At 31.8% G+C, this 18,937-nt stretch overlaps 1 protein-coding gene across 1 annotated transcript in view; it reads left to right on the forward strand.

Moving 5' to 3' along the window:
- The window catches only part of LOC143066761 (uncharacterized), a 54,106-nt gene that overhangs the window by 30,131 nt on the left and 5,038 nt on the right, over positions 1-18,937 (forward strand). The window contains exons 10-13 of the mRNA XM_076239572.1: positions 6,237-6,416; positions 6,721-6,771; positions 17,993-18,337; positions 18,453-18,653. Coding sequence (XP_076095687.1) covers positions 6,237-6,416; positions 6,721-6,771; positions 17,993-18,337; positions 18,453-18,653 — 777 coding nt within the window. The remainder of the gene's footprint in view (positions 1-6,236; positions 6,417-6,720; positions 6,772-17,992; positions 18,338-18,452; positions 18,654-18,937) is intronic.

Here is an 18,937-nt window from a genome sequence, read left to right on the forward strand (position 1 = left end):
TTCAAACAAACCGGAAGTGACCAATTATCTCCCATTCTACATACAAAAGTATATAAAAACTATATATTTTTGGAATCAGTGTGAAAGAAGCTATCATATGAGACCGGAAGTGACATTAATTTCACCGGAAGTAGCATATTATTTCCCTTATATCACTCAAAAATATAATTAAACCATTATTAATCGCATCAGAATGAAGAAACTATCTTATTATCATAATTTCTTTGGTGTGGAAAGACTTTCAATTGTTCTCTGAACAATTGGTTTTTAATTAGGTCTTTCAACCTTTCAGTTGAAAGACCTATAGGGTTTGTTCTGATTATTATTATTATTTTTTTTTTTTTTTTTCTTCCGCCAACTTTTTTTTCCTTCGCTGTTTTTTTGTTTCACAAGATATCGCTTAGATATAAGGTAAATGATATCGACCAGTTAATACGCTTCTGAAACTGACACCGCGTAACAAAAAACTGTACATTGTAAGAGTTATCTCCCCGAACACTGTTTTTCTTGTGGCCGCTACTCCTTCGCAACCGTATAAGAAACCGACAAATTTATTTTTCCAAATTGCTCGTTATATCCTTAGGATGTTCTGGTTCATTTCAACCGAAGCTATCCGGAGACTCCATATGAGAGTAATCCCCCCTTTTATATATGATATCAGTGATATGCATTTCTAACTGGTAAACTATAAGTGATAGAGACCTAGGGTCTTTTGATTTAAGATCCTTGGTCCAAAAAAATGAAAATTAGGTCAAGGTCAAAGGTCAAGGTCAAATTCTAAATTTTGATTTTGGCTTATTTTCACCTTTTTTCATTAACCTTATAAGATATCGACATTTTTTTTTTACTTAATTGTTAGTTGCGACATGTCGTTACTTATAAATTTTGGTTGCAAGGGTGCGTAAACCAAAAAAGGGAGTTTTCGCCCCTCTTATATTAAGAATTATGCGTAAAGTGATTTTACTCATGAACCATACATATTAAGGAACTAGTGTCTTTTTATTTGAGATGTTTAGTCTATGACCTTGAAATTGAGGTCAGGTCATAGGTTAATTGGACGTTCTAGATTTTGACCTTTGCTTAAAATTCATAGTTATACATCATTAAGCCATAGGAACTGACATTGTCAACTGAAATTTTCAACTGAATCTTAATATTTTCATATCAAAATAGATCCTTATTGGTTGAAAGACCTTCAATTGTTCTCTGAACAATTGGTTTTTAATTAGGTCTTTCCACCTTTCCGTGGAAAGACCTATTGAATTTGTTCTGATTATTATTATTATTATTTTTTTTTTTTTTTCTTCCGCCTAATTTTTTTTCTTGCATATTATTGATGTTTCAAAAGATGTCGCTTAGATATTTGGAATATGGTATCGTATAGTTTATACGCTTTAAAAATTTACAACTGCATAACAAAATACTATACGTTGTAAGAGTTATCTCCCCAAACACTGTTTTTCTTGTGGCCACTACTCCTTCTCAACCGTTAAAGATTACGACAAATTTATTTTACCAAATTGCTCGTTACATCTTCAGGATTAAGATATTCATTTGGACCGAAGCTTTACGGAGACTCCATATGAGAGTTATTCCCCCTTTTCCATTTAATTAAGTGATATGCATTTCTAAATGGTAAACCATAAGTGATAAAGACATAGGGTCTTTAGATTTGAGGTCCTTGGTCCAAAATGATAAAAATGAGGTCAAGGTCAAAGGTCAAGGTCATATTCTAAATTTTGATTTTGGCTTATTTTCACTTATTTTCAAATACGTTATGACATATCCACAAATAATTTTTCATAAATTGTTAGTTTTGACATGTCCTTACTTGTATATTCTGGTTGAAAGCGTGCGCAGACAATAAATAGGAATTTTTGCCCATCTTACATTTAGAATAACGCGTCAAGTGATATTACTCATTAACCAAACATATTAAAGACCTAGGGTCTTTTGATTTAAGGTCCTTGGTTTGTGACCTTAAAATTGAGGTCAAGGTCATAGGTTAAAGGACGTTCTAGATTTTGACCTTTGCTCTAAATTCATATTAATACATCCTAAAGCCATAGGAACTAACATTTTAAACTGATTTTTCATATTTCAATATCAAAATAGAACTTTACTAGTGGAAAGACCTTCAATTGTTCTCTGAACAATTGGTTTTTAATTATTATTATTTTTTTTTTATTCTTCTGCCTAATTCTTTTCTTGCGTAGTATTGATGTTTCAAAAGATGTCGCTTAGATATTTGGAATATGATATCGTAAAGCGTATGCACTTTTAAAACTGACCACTGCGTAACCAAATACTTTACGTTGTAAGAGTTATCTCCCCAAACACTGTTTTTCTTGTGGCCACTACTCCTTCGCAATCATAAAAGATTACGACAAATTTATTTTACCAAAGTGCTCGTTACATCCTCAGGATGTTCTGTTTTATTTTGACCGAAGCCGTATAGAGACTCCATATGAGAGTTAGTTCCCCTTTTGTATTTGAAATTTTGAAATGTATTTTAAACTGGAAAACCATAAGTGATAGAGACCTAGGGTCTTTTGTTTTGAGATCATTTGTCCAAAAAAATGAAAATTAGGTAAAGGTCAAAGGTCAAGGTCATATTCTAAATTTTGATTTTGGCCTATTTTCACTAATTTTCATTAACCTTATAAGATACCGACAAATTATTTTTTACTAAATTGTTAGTTGCGACATGTCGTAACTTATATATTTTGGTTAAAAGGGTGTGTAGACATAAAATGGGAGTTTTTGCCCCTCCTATATTAAGAATTAGACGTAAAGTGATATAACTCATTAACTATACATATTACAGACCTAGGGTCTTTTTATTTGGGGTCCCTGGTTTATGACCTTGAAATATAGGTCAAGGTCATCAGTAAATTTGACGTTCTAGATTTTGACCTTTGCTCAAAATTCATATTTATACATCATTAAGCCATAGGAACTGACATTTTCAACTGAATTTTAATATTTTCATATCAAAATAGATCCTTATTGGTGGAAAGACCTTCAATTGTTCTCTGAACAATTGGTTTTTAATTATTATTTTTTTTCTTCCGCCTAATTTTTTTCTTGCGTAGTATTGATGTTTCAAAAGATGTCGCTTAGATATTTGATATGATATCGTATAGTTTATACACTTTAAAAATTTAGAACCGCGTAACCAAATACTTTACGTTGTAAGAGTTATCTCCCCAAACACTGTTTTTATTGTGGCCACTACTCCTTCGCAACTGTAAAAGATTACGACAAATTTATTTTACCAAATTGCTCATTACATCTTCAGGATTAGGCAATTCATTTGGACCGAAGCTTTCCAGAGACTCCATATGAGAGTTATTTCCCCTTATGTAAATGATATAAGTATTATGCATTTCTAACTGGTAAACCATAAGTGATAGAGACCTAGGGTTTTCAGATTTGAGGTCCTTGGTCCAAAAAAATGAAAATGAGGTCAAGGTCAAAGGTCAAGGTCATGTTCTAAATTTTGATTTTTGCTTATTTTCACTGATTTTCCAATACCGTATGACATATCGACAAATAATTTTTCATAAATTGTTAGTTGCGATATGTCCTTACTTGTATATTTTGGGTGAAAGGGTGCACAGACAATAAATGGGAGTTTTTGCCCATGTTATATTTAGGTTTACCCGTAAAGTGATATTACTCTTTAACCAAACATATTAAAGACCTAGGGTCTTTTGATTTAAGGTCCTTGGTTTGTGACCTGGAAATTTAGGTCAAGGTCATAGGTTAATATGACGTTCTAGATTTTGACCTTTGCTTTAAGTTCATATAAATACATTATAAAGCCATAGAAACTAATATTTTAAACTGATTTTTCATATTTCAATATCAAAATAGATCTTTACTAGTGGAAAGACCTACAATTGTTCTCTGAACAATTGGTTTTTAATTATTATTATTTTTTTTTTCTTCCGCCTAATTTTTTTTCTTGCGTAGTATTGTTGTTTAATAAGTTGTCGCTTAGATATTTGGAATATGATGTCGTATAGTTTATACGCTTTAAAAATTGACAACTGCGTAACAAAATACTGTATGTTGTAAGAGTTATCTCCCCAAACACTGTTTTTCTTGTGGCCACTACTCCTTCGCAACCGTAAAAGATTACGACAAATTTATTTTACCAAATTGCTCGTTACTTCTTCAGGATTAGGATATTCATTTGAACCGAAGCTATCCGGAGACTCCATATGAGAGTTATTTCCCCTTATGCATTTGATATAAGTGATATGCGTTTCTAACTGGTAAACCATCAGTGATATAGGCCTAGGGTCTTTGGATTTAAGTTCCTTGGTCCAAAAAAATGAAAATAAGGTCAAGGTCATATTCTAAATTTTGATTTTGGCTTATTTTCTCTTATTTTCAACAACCGTGAAAGATATTGAAAAATTATTTTTTACTGAATTGTGAGTTGCGACATGTTGTATCTTATAAATTTTGGTTGGAAGGGTGCATAAACAATAAATGAGAGTTTTCGCCCATCTTATATTTAAAATCATGCCTAAAGTAATATAACTCATTAATCATACAAATTACAGACCTAGGGTCTTTTTATTTGAGGTCCTTTGTTGGTGACCTTGAAATTGAGGTCAAGGTCACAGGTTAGTAGGACGTTCTAGATTTTGACCTTTGCTTTAAATTCATATTTATACATTATAAAGTCATAGGAACTGACATTTTAGATTGATTTTTCATATTTTGATAATAAAAAAGATCTTAACTTGTGGAAAGACCTTCAATTGTTCTCTGAACAATTGGTTTTTAATTATTATTATTATTTTTTCTTTTATTCTTCCGCCTAATTTTCTTCTTGCGTATTGTTGATGTTTCAAAAGATGTCGCTTAGATATTTGAAATATGATATCGTATAGTTTATACGCTTTAAAAATTTTCAACCGCGTAACAAAATACTTTACGTTGTAAGAGTTATCTCCCCAAACATTGTTTTTCTTGTGGCCACTACTCCTTCGCAACCGTAAAAGATTATTTTATTTTACCAAATTGCTCGTTACATCTTCAGGATTAGGCAATTTATTTGGACCGAAGCTTTCCAGAGACTCCATATGAGAGTTATTTCCCCTTATGTAAATGATATAAGTATTATGCATTTCTAACTGGTAAACCATAAGTGATAGAGACCTAGGGTCTTCAGATTTGAGGTCCTTGGTCCAAAAAAATGAAGATGAGGTCAAGGTCAAAGGTCAAGGTCATGTTCTAAATTTTGCTTATTTTCACTGATTTTCAAATACCGTATGACATATCGAAAAATATTTTTTTCATAAATTGTTAGTTGCGACATGTCCTTACTTGTATATTTTGGGTGAAAGGGTGCGCAGACAATAAATGGGAGTTTTTGCCCATCTTATATTTAGGTTTACCCGTAAAGTGATATTACTCTTTATCCAAACATATTAAAGACCTAGGGTCTTTTGATTTAAGATCCTTGGTTTGTGACCTTGAAATTGAGGTCAAGGTCATAGGTTAATAGATTTTGACCTTTGCTTTAAATTGATATTAATACATCATAAAACCATAGGAACTAACATTTTAAACTGGTTTTTCATATTTCAATATCAAAATAGATCTTTACTAGTGGAAAGACCTTCAATTGTTCTCTGAACAATTGGTTTTTAATTTATGATTTGAAATTTGTGTTTATTGGGAAAGCTTTTTTTTGTCTTTATGTTGCTCTACTATAAACTAAAAAAAAAGTGTTTACTGTCTTCATTGTTATATCTTAACAATTATATTACAATTATATAGTTTTGTTATGTGTATCTATCTATGATATATTAAAAAAAGATGTAGTATGATTGCCAATTAGAACTCTCCACAAGGGAAAAAATGACATAAAAGTAAACAGCTACATGTCACCGCAGCACCTACAACATTGCCAATGATATCATTCTTTACCAGACTATGTCTGTTTGGGTTACTTACACATTTTTTCTTTATTATATCTGAACTCTATACAACTAGGTGATTAGTACACTAGCGTATAGCCATAAAACTGAATTTCACCACAGATTTTCACCGGAAAATGCCTATGCCCAATTAAACATATATCATGGTTTACTAGTTGTTCCATTTGTAGATGTTGTCGTTTTTTAAGTTTTGTCAGTTTTTATGAACCTTTTTTTATTTTTTTTAATCCATATTGAATCCCGATATTTATACTCATATATCTATATGTGCAGTTGACTTTTGCAAGAATCAAACTGACTCACGACGTTATCTTCCACATCCAACAAATTGTCATAGTGCTGTTCAGTGTGAATTGGACGTAACATATGGCGTACCTTGTCCATCAGGTCAGTGTTTTGGAGTCACGGAAACAATTGGATGTAACTACTGTCATCTAACTACGTGTCAAGCAGGTAAGATATACTGTGAAATTATTTCTAAAAAAAATAAATACGAAAAATGCCATATGCCATTACTTCAGAAAACAATATTCCTGAAAAATAGCTTTTGAATACACGTCCTTATCAAGTTATTGCATAAACTGTAAAACATTTATGTGTACCGTCGTTTTCGTAGTCGTTTGACATGACATGGATAGAAAAATAAGCAATACCTTTCATTTCTCCGGAAAATTTGTGCATTTCCTGCTAGTTGGTGACTATTAATTATGACATAAAGTCACGAATCTGGTTTACAAAATGAAATTTTCTCTTAAAGATGTATCTACAACACCAGTACCAGGTAGCAGTACATCGGCATTTGCAATTGGTAAGATTATCAATTTTTCTTTTATTATTCATGAAATAAACAAACAATAATTTCAGTGACCTGCTTTAATCAGTATGAAATCGAAAAAAGGTATAATTCTTATTAAATGAGTTCTGCATAGAATGACCTCCCAAACTAAAAATATGTTTATTCTTTTTGAATTCCTTTGTAACGATTTTGTCAGGACAACTCATTCCGGAACAATCTGTCCATGAATAATTCACCAGTTTGACTTCGAAAGGTATATAATAAAGGTTTTGTACTCTGTGTCATTTAGTAAAGTTATATTATGACACATACGTACACTAATGCAACATGATTGATTGTTTATTTTATTTAAACAGCAGAAACTACAACACCAGAATCTTCGTTGTCATTTAATAAAAGATGGCTGCTAATTACAAAGGGACATTCAAATCTAATATTTCCGATAGAATAGTAATCAAAGGTACCAGGATTATGATTTAGTAAGCCAGATGCGCGTGTCGTCTACATAAAACTCATCAGTGACGATCATATCAAAATATTTATAAAGCCAAACAAGTACAAAGTTGAAGAGCACTGAGGATCCAAATTGACCACTCCAGTTTCTTTTGTTGGTATTTCTACATAATATGTCGTCATAGTTGTGCATGTTTTCTGGCTACTAAAACATGAATGCGTGACGTTCTAATGTTCGTTCGTTTGTTTTATTAGATGAGAGAAAACAAGAATATTTAACATCGTTGTCGAATACTTTTAAGTGTTCTCAATCCACGTTTATGTAAACTTTAAGACAGCCAGTACAGTCAAGTGATGTAAATAATGATCTTACATTATCCGTTTAAGTATTGCATCTATTATAACAGAATATTCACGTTTTCCATGATGTCAAGGGTGTTCAAATAATGGACCAAAAATATGTTTGACCTCGAATATTTTAGCTGAAAATGCATGAAATACTCATTGAAAATGTTTTATCAAAATTAAATATAAAGTATATTACTGAAATCAATTAATTTAATTTTTAAAGCTCTATATTAGAAAAGTAGGTTAAAACAAAATTGCTACGATCACCTTTTTTAATTTATTTTGTTGATCTTTTAATCCGATCTGAAACACATATTTAACATTTAACACAAAAGAAGCAATATTGATCAGCTGATATTGATACACACTTGCTAACATCAATTTTATATAAATTTGTTGTTGTTGCTGTTAAATATTACCCAACCAACAATAAATTCAAATGAAAGGTAACACTGCAATCCAGTAGAATTCGGAAAAAAACTATTTCGGTACTCAAGAACTTGACCGTTATCTTTGCCATTGAATATAGTCTAAACTATTACTCGACTTGTCGTAAACAGTCTTAACCAATTCTCGACCTGTACTCGACCTATTTTTTCAGTCTAAATCATATTTGAATAAAGGGTTGAACAATACTCGACCAAAGATCTGAAAAAGGCTCGACCAGAGGTCTGAAAAAATAGTCGACCAAAGGTCTGAAAAATGCTCGACCAGTCTGAACCATACTTTATCAAATAATTTTACTTTTGTTTTACTTGACATGACAACAGCCACAATAAAATTTAGTGATATATAACAACATATTTCAACTTTTTTTTTACTTCATCTTTATATAATTAAATTTTGGATGTAACGCGTCTTCTGATTGGCTGACGTCGTTTTGTTTATCATATCATAGACACAATTTCGTCATGTGACCATGACGTCATCAAGGTTTTGTCATGATTATCAGATTTATCAACTAGAGAAAGTTTTATCCAATTATCCCATATAATAATTTTATGATGTAAATTTTTAAAGAAAGAGTTTTTTGAAAAAAATATTATCTTTTACCTAAATTCCACAGATATACTGAGGGTAATACATCATTAAAAAGGTGCTTCTTGTTAGGCATGTGATTTACTTTTTAACTTTTACTAAATAAAAACTTGAGATTTCGTAGTTACATACAATATTTATATAGTGACCTTTTTAATGACGTAACAACAGCCAACACAATCGCCAAAATTGTATTATCTTTTATTAGAAATATAATCTCCTATTATGATTTGAAATATGTAATTTATAGTATTTATTAAAAAAGGATAACAATTAAAGAAAGTAATAAAACGAAGTATAAAGTAATACCTCCTACTGGTCCAAAGTCATACTACATGTTCTTATATGGCATTTTTTTTTATATCGCACGTATTACGAGCCAAAGAACTGCATAGCCCGAGGGCTGATATTGACCGAGAGCTGATAATACATGTAATATGAGACTGACATGTTATGATCTTTTTATCATATGCTTCAACAATGAAGAAAAATAACAGATTTTACGTGGTTCTTAAATAGAAGTTCAAAGAGTGAAAAAATCATGGACGTCGGACCTTAAATGTAGTACATCCGATATGAAATATTTCTATTATATGCCTCAACAGAGAAGAAAACCAGCAGTATGATCAATTTCAATATGGACGATAAAAAGATTAATTCATCAATATACATGTACATAATGAACACTGTTTGGAAAAGTCAAGGTTTTTAAAGTAACTTTCTAAATTATATATGTTTAAAACTTTTAAAAATGTATTTATTTTATCATTTGTTTGTTGTAATTGTAGTCATTTTATAATTTATATTTTCCAGTATCCAAATAATTGTTTTGTACCCTACTTTGTAATGTTTTTCACTGAAAATGGACCATTGAGGTGTTTGTATTCCAGAATTAGCCAAGTTTCACCGATATGCCATGCGATGACCTTACGGAAAGGCATATGATAACACTTTTCATATCAGCCCGCTAAGCACCAATTCGAAAAAAAAGAGTTTAGGTTAATTAAATGTTATTATCATACGGTAAAATTCATATTTTTTTTAGACTAAGTATATGATCAGTATATATATATGTATATACAACTCGTCTAAACATCAACCCAACAATGTTAGATCTGTAAATTTGCTTTCGCAAATTTTTGGTTCTTCCCTCGCCGGGATTCGAACCCATGCTACTGTGATATCGTGACACTAAATCGCCTGCACTGCAGCCGTCCCGCTAGACCACACGACCACCTGGGCTCTCAAAAAAAGAGCTTTCGGTGGCCATATGTTACCTTTCCACGTCAGTTTTAATCTAGCGGCGTACTACAGTACATGATATATAAGGCATGAAGATGTTATTGTTACAGATCAGCTAAATTATCTATAGTAAAGGATCCTACAAATTAATGTAAGAAACAGTCACAGAAAATAATTATTTTCATAAGTACGTCTGAGTCAGTGACAACCCTACAACAGATGTATCCATCGGATCGCCATCAATGATGGTGATACATGGCTGTGTACATAATGTATATACAACTCGTCTAAACATCAACCCAACAATGTTAGATCTGTAAATTTGCTTTTGCAAATTTTTGGTTCTTCCCTCGCCGGGATTCGAACCCATGCTACTGTGATATCGTGACACCAAATCGCCTGCACTGCAGCCGTCCCGCTAGACCACACGACCACCTGGGCTCTCAAAAAAAGAGCTTTCGGTGGCCATATGTTACCTTTCCACGTCAGTTTTAATCTAGCGGCGTACTACAGTACATGATATATAAGGCATGAAGATGTTATTGTTACAGATCAGCTAAATTATCTATAGTAAAGGATCCTACAAATTAATGTAAGATACAGTCACAGAAAATAATTATTTTCATAAGTACGTCTGAGTCAGTGACAACCCTACAACAGATGTATCCATCGGATCGCCATCAATGATGGTGATACATGGCTGTGTACATAATGTATATACAACTCGTCTAAACATCAACCCAACAATGTTAGATCTGTAAATTTGCTTTCGCAAATTTTTGGTTCTTCCCTCGCCGGGATTCGAACCCATGCTACTGTGATATCGTGACACAAAATCGCCTGCACTGCAGCCGTCCCGTTAGACCACACGACCACCTAGGCTCTACAAATCCTAATTCAATTATCTATGGCATGACATTCTCCTATTTTACAAAAAACTCATCGATTTTCAGTATTTTGACGAAAAGTCGACCTACCCTATGTTTATTTTGAATATTTTGAACCAGAAAGACTCAAAAGGAAGTGACAGAATACTTTTTTCCGTCTCAACATTTGGTTGAGACTAGATGGTTTACCAGGCGTGTCTACCGGTAATTAATTTCAAGGAAATTTTATATTAAAACGGGTACATGTTAAGGTAAATTAGAATCTAGTACTACTCTATGTTTAAGGCTGTTTTCATGTTGCCATTTTTTACATGAATTATTTTGAACAATTTCGAATTGAGTTTAATAAATAAATAAAATTGAATCAAAAGTTATGAAAGAACTTTTTTTTTTTGGTTAACGCCGGCAATATAATCATGCATGTAGTTACGATATCAAAGTGTTACGTTATCATGGTTATGTTATTGTAGGACTGGTTTTTAATGATAAATTTTGCATAGCATGTCAATGTGCGTATAAGCGATATTCTAAGATTGTTTGCATCTTGTTGAAAGGGAGTCTATTCAATTTAGCCAACGCGTATCTTATTAACCGAGGTAAGGGAGATAACTTCAGTCGAAACCAAATTAAGTGTCAGTGTAATTACTCGCACTTCTTTAGCTAGGGTTTAAACTAAGGATGCAAAATTCTATAGTTGAAGTTTCACAAAACACACACAAAAAACATATTGTTATCTAATTTACGGATTAGCTTAAACAAAAAAAAGCAGTTCTAGTATTTTAGGATAAGAAGCTAAAGTTTGAATATATTAAGCCGGACGATTTTCGTTGGCAGGTTTGATAACAGATCAATTAATTGTATTATGTAAAGCAAAATAGTAAATTAATAAGTAAAGATTGAATATAATATTTCCCTTTCCCTTTCAATTTTATCTTATTTAATTAAACAGTTAAATGTTGCTTCAGTTTAAAATATATCTGTAGAACAATTGTTTTAATCTATTTTTCAACGGGTTAAATTGAAAGAAAGAACATACATTTGGTCAAATGCGAGATATTGAGTATCACACTCTCACATTTTATAAATTTTCTTTATAGATATATTGAATTGAAAAGTTAAAATTTGTTACTTTTTCATTTTTTGTTTTGTTAACACTGACAATAAATCTATCATAAAATGGGTTATTATATTTTTTACATTAGAGATTTATAAGTGGATTGAAAAAACAATAACTCTACCTTTATGAAAGATTTAATGGAAAAAATATTATTGTATAAATTATTTATTTATTTTTGCATTAAATTGGCAATAAATTTAGTTTTAAGAATGGTTTAATTAAACATTTATATTTGGTTGAATTTTAGATTTATTCAGTTATTAAACATGTAATAAATCTAGTTTTACCAGTGGTTTAATTATACATTTATATTAGTTTAAATTTTGTATTTATTTTGTATTATACATATGATAAATCTACTTTTATGGGTGGTTTAATTGCACAATTATATTTTCTTAAATTTTAGATTTATTTTTTATTAAACATATAATAAATCTACTTCTACAAGAAGTTTAATTAAACAATTATACTTTCTTAAATTTTAGATTTATTTTGTGTTAAACGTATACTAAATCTACTTATACGAAACGTTTAACTGAAAACTTAAAAATTAATTGATTAAATCATTCATAAAATATCAATTAAATTTGACTTAAATTTAACACTGTAGGTTTAATCAAATTTAATCATTAATTAGACTTGGTTAAATGCATCATTTCATGCAGTGAGTTGTTGTTAAAAATAGTTTCTAAATTGATGAAATATATAAAAGATACATTGTAGATACAAAAATATGTCTAGTTCGGTTAAGACTTGGTCGAGTATGGTTTAGACTAGGTCGAGTTTGGTTCAGACGGGTTAAAAATTTTACGTTCTGGTCGAGTAAAGGTAGAATACAAGGTCAGACCAATAAGTATGGTTCAGACTACAGTCGAGTATTTCTAGGTATTCCGTCGGTTGCCGTTCCACAAAACACGTATCAAGTAGACTTTGGCAACACTATAATATTGCAATGTCAGATAACAGCTACCCCACAACACACTGTAGTAGAATTGAGGAGAAAAATTAATGGAGCCACAACTGTAATTTCTGTTAAAAACACCAACAAATACAGTGGTGTTACAGTTGCCTCTCTATCCCTGACAATAAACTCTTCAGCAAGTAGTGATGAAGGGTTTTACACGTGTTATGCTACAAACAGTATAGGGACAGGCAACAGTCAACAGACATATTTAGATGTTGTCGGAAGTAAGTTTTGTATGATTTATGTCTAAAAAAAAACATGTTGCCCCAAATTGACTTTCTCAAAAAATATTTTTTATTGTTTTTTGTGTTTGATATAAAACATCTAGCTTTAAAAAATACCAATAGATTAACAATGCTTGCATCTTTGATCACTAATATAATGGCAGCTTTCATCCATGTGTTCGAATTCACTGTTTAACCAAAAGAGGATCTTGCACATAAATGACAGTTTTTCTAAGATGAATCAGGTACACAGTTATATTCTTGAATATTTATGCAATTCTATTTAGTCTAATGCTAAGACATACACTGAAAGAGAGCTCTAGCATACCAAAGGGAGATTCAAACTACTGAAATTTTGTTACGTATCAATATTTTGAATAAAAGGAGGACATGCAGGCACCCTAAAATTATGCAAACAAAAATTTGTAGTCATGTGTTTAAATGAATTAAATTATTGCTGATTGTGGCTGCATAGTTCAGGGATGTTTATAAACTAACAAGGACGTATACATCTAACATCAAATATACGTCTTTTCAAAGATATATATAATAAAGTGCAAATATGGTTGAATTTGATAGGTTTTGGAATATATATTCAGTGCCTGTTATCATTGTAACCAATATCGTTTTTATAATTGATAGATTGTCAGAGCCATATACATTTGTGTTACAAGCAACGTTTTATGCGTAATTTATTTTCAAATCTTTGTATTTATTCCTGTTTATATAACGGAAGTATTGATTTTACTTTAATTTCGAAGTTTATACTACGAAATAAAGATATTAAAAAATATTTTTTTTAAATCGATGTAGAGCGGTCCTGAATACGAGTTAACTTAGTGTTGAGCAGACCAGTCAAAAGTTAACTTTGGAACAGGTCTTGTTTTGATCGAATTTTTCAAAGAAAAGCAAACTTATGTTAACTTTGTGGCAGGACTGGTTTCGAAGTTAACTTATGACAGGACTGGTTCAAGTAAACTAGATTTTAGTCCGAGGACTAGTCAGAGCAGTCCTAAATCCGGTCACAGGTTAACTTTGACCAGTTCAAATGACTGGTTACGAAGTTAACTTGCTGTACAGGTTAGGACTGCACCCATCTGTAAGAATTTAAATATGCCATTTTACATTTATTGACCAAATAGCATGGCGTATCTAAAATGAAACGATATGGAAGCATATACCGCAAGGCGGATCGAGGCGAAAAAAATGGAACACTTTTATTCAGAAAATGGTTTTTTTCGGGTTTTGGCCATATGACGGTTAATTGAGAAGCGACATTTACATACGACTTATACATAATTCATGAATGCAAAACTATTCAAACATTTTCTGAATAGAACATCTAAAAAGAATTAAGCATGGTTAATTGAATACATAAACAACACATTTTTGTGTTATGGATTGAACTCAAAATTGTCAAAAATCTGCCCTTCGGGTCTTAACAGAAACGAACTTCTTTATGACTTTATCAATATCCCCACAAAAATACCGATGAATATGCAGCAATGCTAGCGATACTAAACCGTCGTTGTTCGTTGTTAATCGTGCATATATTTTCAACAGACGTATTACACTGAACGATCTCTCTGTGGTAGCACCCGCGAGATGTGAAACCAGTGTGTTCGCCATCGAGCGACCTCCCGATTGAATTTGTCAAAATTACAGGACAAGTCAGTTTCGTATGTCTCAAACAATGCTGAGATTTGTTTGTTTGTTGTATTTTCTACAACACGAGGACGCAGATATGCGCAAAGCAGTGATTTTTCAGACTGATGTCAGACGTGATTCCAGTTCCATAGATTATTATGTGGTCTATGGGCGCAAAATAAAATGAGACTTTCCGAGACTGTTTTTGCGTGTTTGCAGGGTTATTGGCTTGGGTAGTCTGTCGAACACATCGCATCGGCATATTTAACGATATCGAAGGGTTCTGTCATATCTGATAAATCTAAATGCGATTGGTACATCGCATTTCAAACAGATAAACCGTACTCTGTAAACTGTTCTCCGAAACTACAAGAGTATAACAAATTCTAATCTTGTAATAGATTCAACTTACTGTCCCTTTTTGTCATTTGCAATAAAACTTTAATTTTGAAACCAAATGCCGCTATTTAATGACATAACAGCATTTGAAAAAGCGACACCATATACCCGTATGTGTATCCTTTCAATTTTTAAATTATTATCTTTTAATTTATTTTTTTGCATGCCGAATTGATGTTCACGCAACTGCCTGTTGGCATATAGGGAGCTACGCGCCTGAGTAGGCTACTTTAATAACTAACAAATGTCTTCAAATGCTCACCAGTTTATCAATAATTCGTTAAATAAAATCAAAAGATTTATAAGTAATTAATATAAAACTCAATTCCAATGAATAAAAAGCTTTGGTAAAATCTACAAAAAAAACATTGACCCTCCATTCGTGTATGCGTTCGCATTATTAATTAGGAGATAACTGTATTGTATTTTAAGCTTGGCCTTCGTAAAACGTAGATTTTACTGTCGCAAATTGAGTTTACCTAGACAACCGAATGAACTTTCGTCAGGCTTTATTATATATCAATATACTAAGTAAATAAATGATTGGGAATACGTTAAAGTAATAAAAAGTCAAGAGAATTTCCGAACGCAATTTGGTTCTGAATAATATCTATCACGCTTTGTGCATGCCACGTGTGACTCCACGCGGCCTTGACGTGATTTTACTATTTTTAGAATAATTGCATAGTAACCAAATGTACTTGATTCAACCTTTACTAATTATGCAAACTTTTTGACCTGGCCGTGATTAATGTCCTATAATAAGAACCCATGCAGCTTTCACCTGATTCTATATTCATATAAAAATGACAGAGTAACCTGTTCATATGAACTTGATTGATTCTTATCATGTTATTTATATGGAGCGCCTAAATACATATCTTATTAACAGAATGTGTAGTGTCAGATGTTATATTGATTTATTTATGGCATCTTAAACTGTAAATGCATACTATACGCTTTTATACCCCAATATAAAAAAAAAGCGGCTAATAGGGCTAATTCAAATAAATAAATGATTGGGAAAACTCTAAAGTAATAAAAAGTCAAGAAATGATCCCAGATAATGATCATGAAATTCAAGGAAAAATTTGTCCTTTCTAATAATTTAGTGAAGGTCAAATTTACATATTTCTCTCTCATCATATCAGCTCTATAAAACAGTTCTTATTGTTCAATTGTGTCCATTTATAAATCACAGCATCCACAATTGTATGGCGGACTATTTTTTTTTAATTACGTCATCTGAGTTCCTCATCTCAAGGCCCCTTAGGGATATGAACCTATCTGGGAAGCAGGCAAAATATGCCCTCTTATTTAAATTTCATAGATTTTTGTTATCAATAATAAACTTTCAACAATTTCTCAAGTGATCACATTTTTCTAAAGCTTTCATTTTGATACATGAGTTAACCAAATATTGTACCTATTAATATAGATACAGCTATGCATAGGAACTATTTTACAAAATATGTACTACTTTCAGGTATGTTCCTTCTGACCGGGCCCTTATAAGTGCACGGTTTTATAGCATAACTCGAATAATCTCGTCATCGTACACTCCTTATCGCCGTAGTTGTCAACGTGTAGTTTTAAATATTATGACTGAATGCTGAGGGGGTATCAATAATAATACATATACATGTTCTGTTAACAATTTTTATGTTAGTGTTGAATTAACGTTAAATATCTACCCAGTGTATACAGTTTGTTATAAGCTGAAGTACTGTCTTTGGGGATTCTTTTTTGTTGGAATTCGAGTTATCGCGAATGCGGGAATGGATGATTACATTTGTGAAGATATCGGGATTCACTGTTTCTATATGTGGAAAATCGGGACCCCTCACATTCACGTTACTGGAGTAGAAATAGTTGTCTTTAATAATACAGATGTCCACCAAAAAACAAAACAAAAGAAAATATTTAAAATATTCATCGTGAGCTACATACTGCTGACATGGCCCATGCAGATGTATGCAGATAGGGAATCAATACATGACAAGAAATCAGATCATAAACACGGGGCATATATCTCACATCAAAGGAACAGCGGTACGCTTTTATTGTTTTTTTCATTTCAAAATCACAACAAGGCCTTTAACATAGAGCAAAAACTTTCACTCCACTGCAAGTTTAAGATGGTTTTTAGCAAAGGTTTGAGCAGATTTCTTTTTGGAAAATGACGTTTACTGAGAATCAATCCGTGGAGTAATGTCAATAAATGAAAACGGTATAGAAATTATACGTAACTATACCATCACACGTGCATGTTTAAGAATGTGGGACACGGTTAATTAAAACACTTAATTGTGACTTGGATTAACCATTATAAACCTTACCATTGGACAGCACTATGTGGAACTGGGGGACACACATTAATTATACATCAAACATCATGAAATTGAATATTTTGTCCAGAACTATACGAATGAAAATTATGATAGATCCGAATTTTATTCAGATTGTACTATTAAGAAACCGATTTTTTTTTCGATTTATTAACATAAACTTATTAAATCAGATGCAGCAACAATATTATATGTAGATCATATACGATCAAACTTGTTAAATAGAAATAAATAGTCAAACATGCATGGCGCCATTTTATAATTGTTTGGTTTATATAGCGCAAATTCAACCTTTAGCTTAAAAAATTACTTTCAGAAGTAGCACTGACGCAAATCAATTGTGGCGTAAATGAATTATCTTTTTTTGGATCATATAGATATATGACTACACATTAATAACTGGAATTTACATTTGCGTTTGAAACCCCCGGTTGAAAATGTTCACACAAAACCAGAATGATCCGACAAAATTGGGTGTTTGAAAAATATTAAATGAATTATTTTGAAATATTTTTTAAACATGTTCTTTTTAAGAAAAGCTCAAATATGTTGTATTTATTACTTAGATTTTCCTGGAAAACCTGTTCTTAAACTCAGTGTAGATCAAGTGATTGATTTGGGCTTCTACAGAGACAGTAATGTTCATTCATGTGCCGGTATTATTGGGAATCCGATGAGAGAACTTATTCTAGAAATTTTATATGTCAATACAAATGAATATAAAGGAATACCAGGATCCATACTTAAAGATCTTCGAAGAAACAAATCAACGACTGAACGTCAGAATTATGAGAAAATCGAATTTGCGTTATTGTTCTCGTCGGAAATGAAGGATTCAAAAATAAGATGCAGACCTTCTGGAAATGTTAACAATGAGACCATTGCAGAGGAGCCGTTGGCTTTAATTCCACGTAAGGTTTTTCCAGATAATTCTAATAATAGTAAATTGAAAGTGATGTTTAGATTGTCGTTGATGTTAGCTTATTTTTCTCTTTTATCTTTCTTTACAATTTTTTTTTTCTGTAGGAGACATTTGTTCATGTGGAGATTCAGGTGATTATCGAGGACACCCTGGAAGATGTGATTCATATGTGGTGTGTTTAGCAGCAGATAATATTATGTATCCGTATGGACTTGCATGTCCAGACGGCCAATGTCGGAACAGTCTGATTGGAATATGTTCTACTGATTGTTCAGATGCTGTATGCAACGAAGGTGTACCTGCTGGTAAGTTATATATTATATAATTTATTTCTTATATAAACAAAAAAAGGGTTGAAAAAAACCCACTCAAATGCATAAAAAGGAAAACATAGCCCGCTGATCGTTATGAAGACAAAAGTAAAATCACAAAAATACTGAACTTAGAGGAAAATCAATTCGGAAAGACCATGATCACATGGCAAAATCAAATAAAAAACGTATCAAACACAATCACGATAAAAAAAATCTACTCTACACAATATGATGATCTCAAATACGTAAATCAGAGCTACTTGCCATTTAACGTT

This window comes from Mytilus galloprovincialis, chromosome 3 (genome assembly GCF_965363235.1).
Source record: "Mytilus galloprovincialis chromosome 3, xbMytGall1.hap1.1, whole genome shotgun sequence".
NCBI classification, from domain to species: Eukaryota; Metazoa; Mollusca; class Bivalvia; order Mytilida; family Mytilidae; genus Mytilus; species Mytilus galloprovincialis.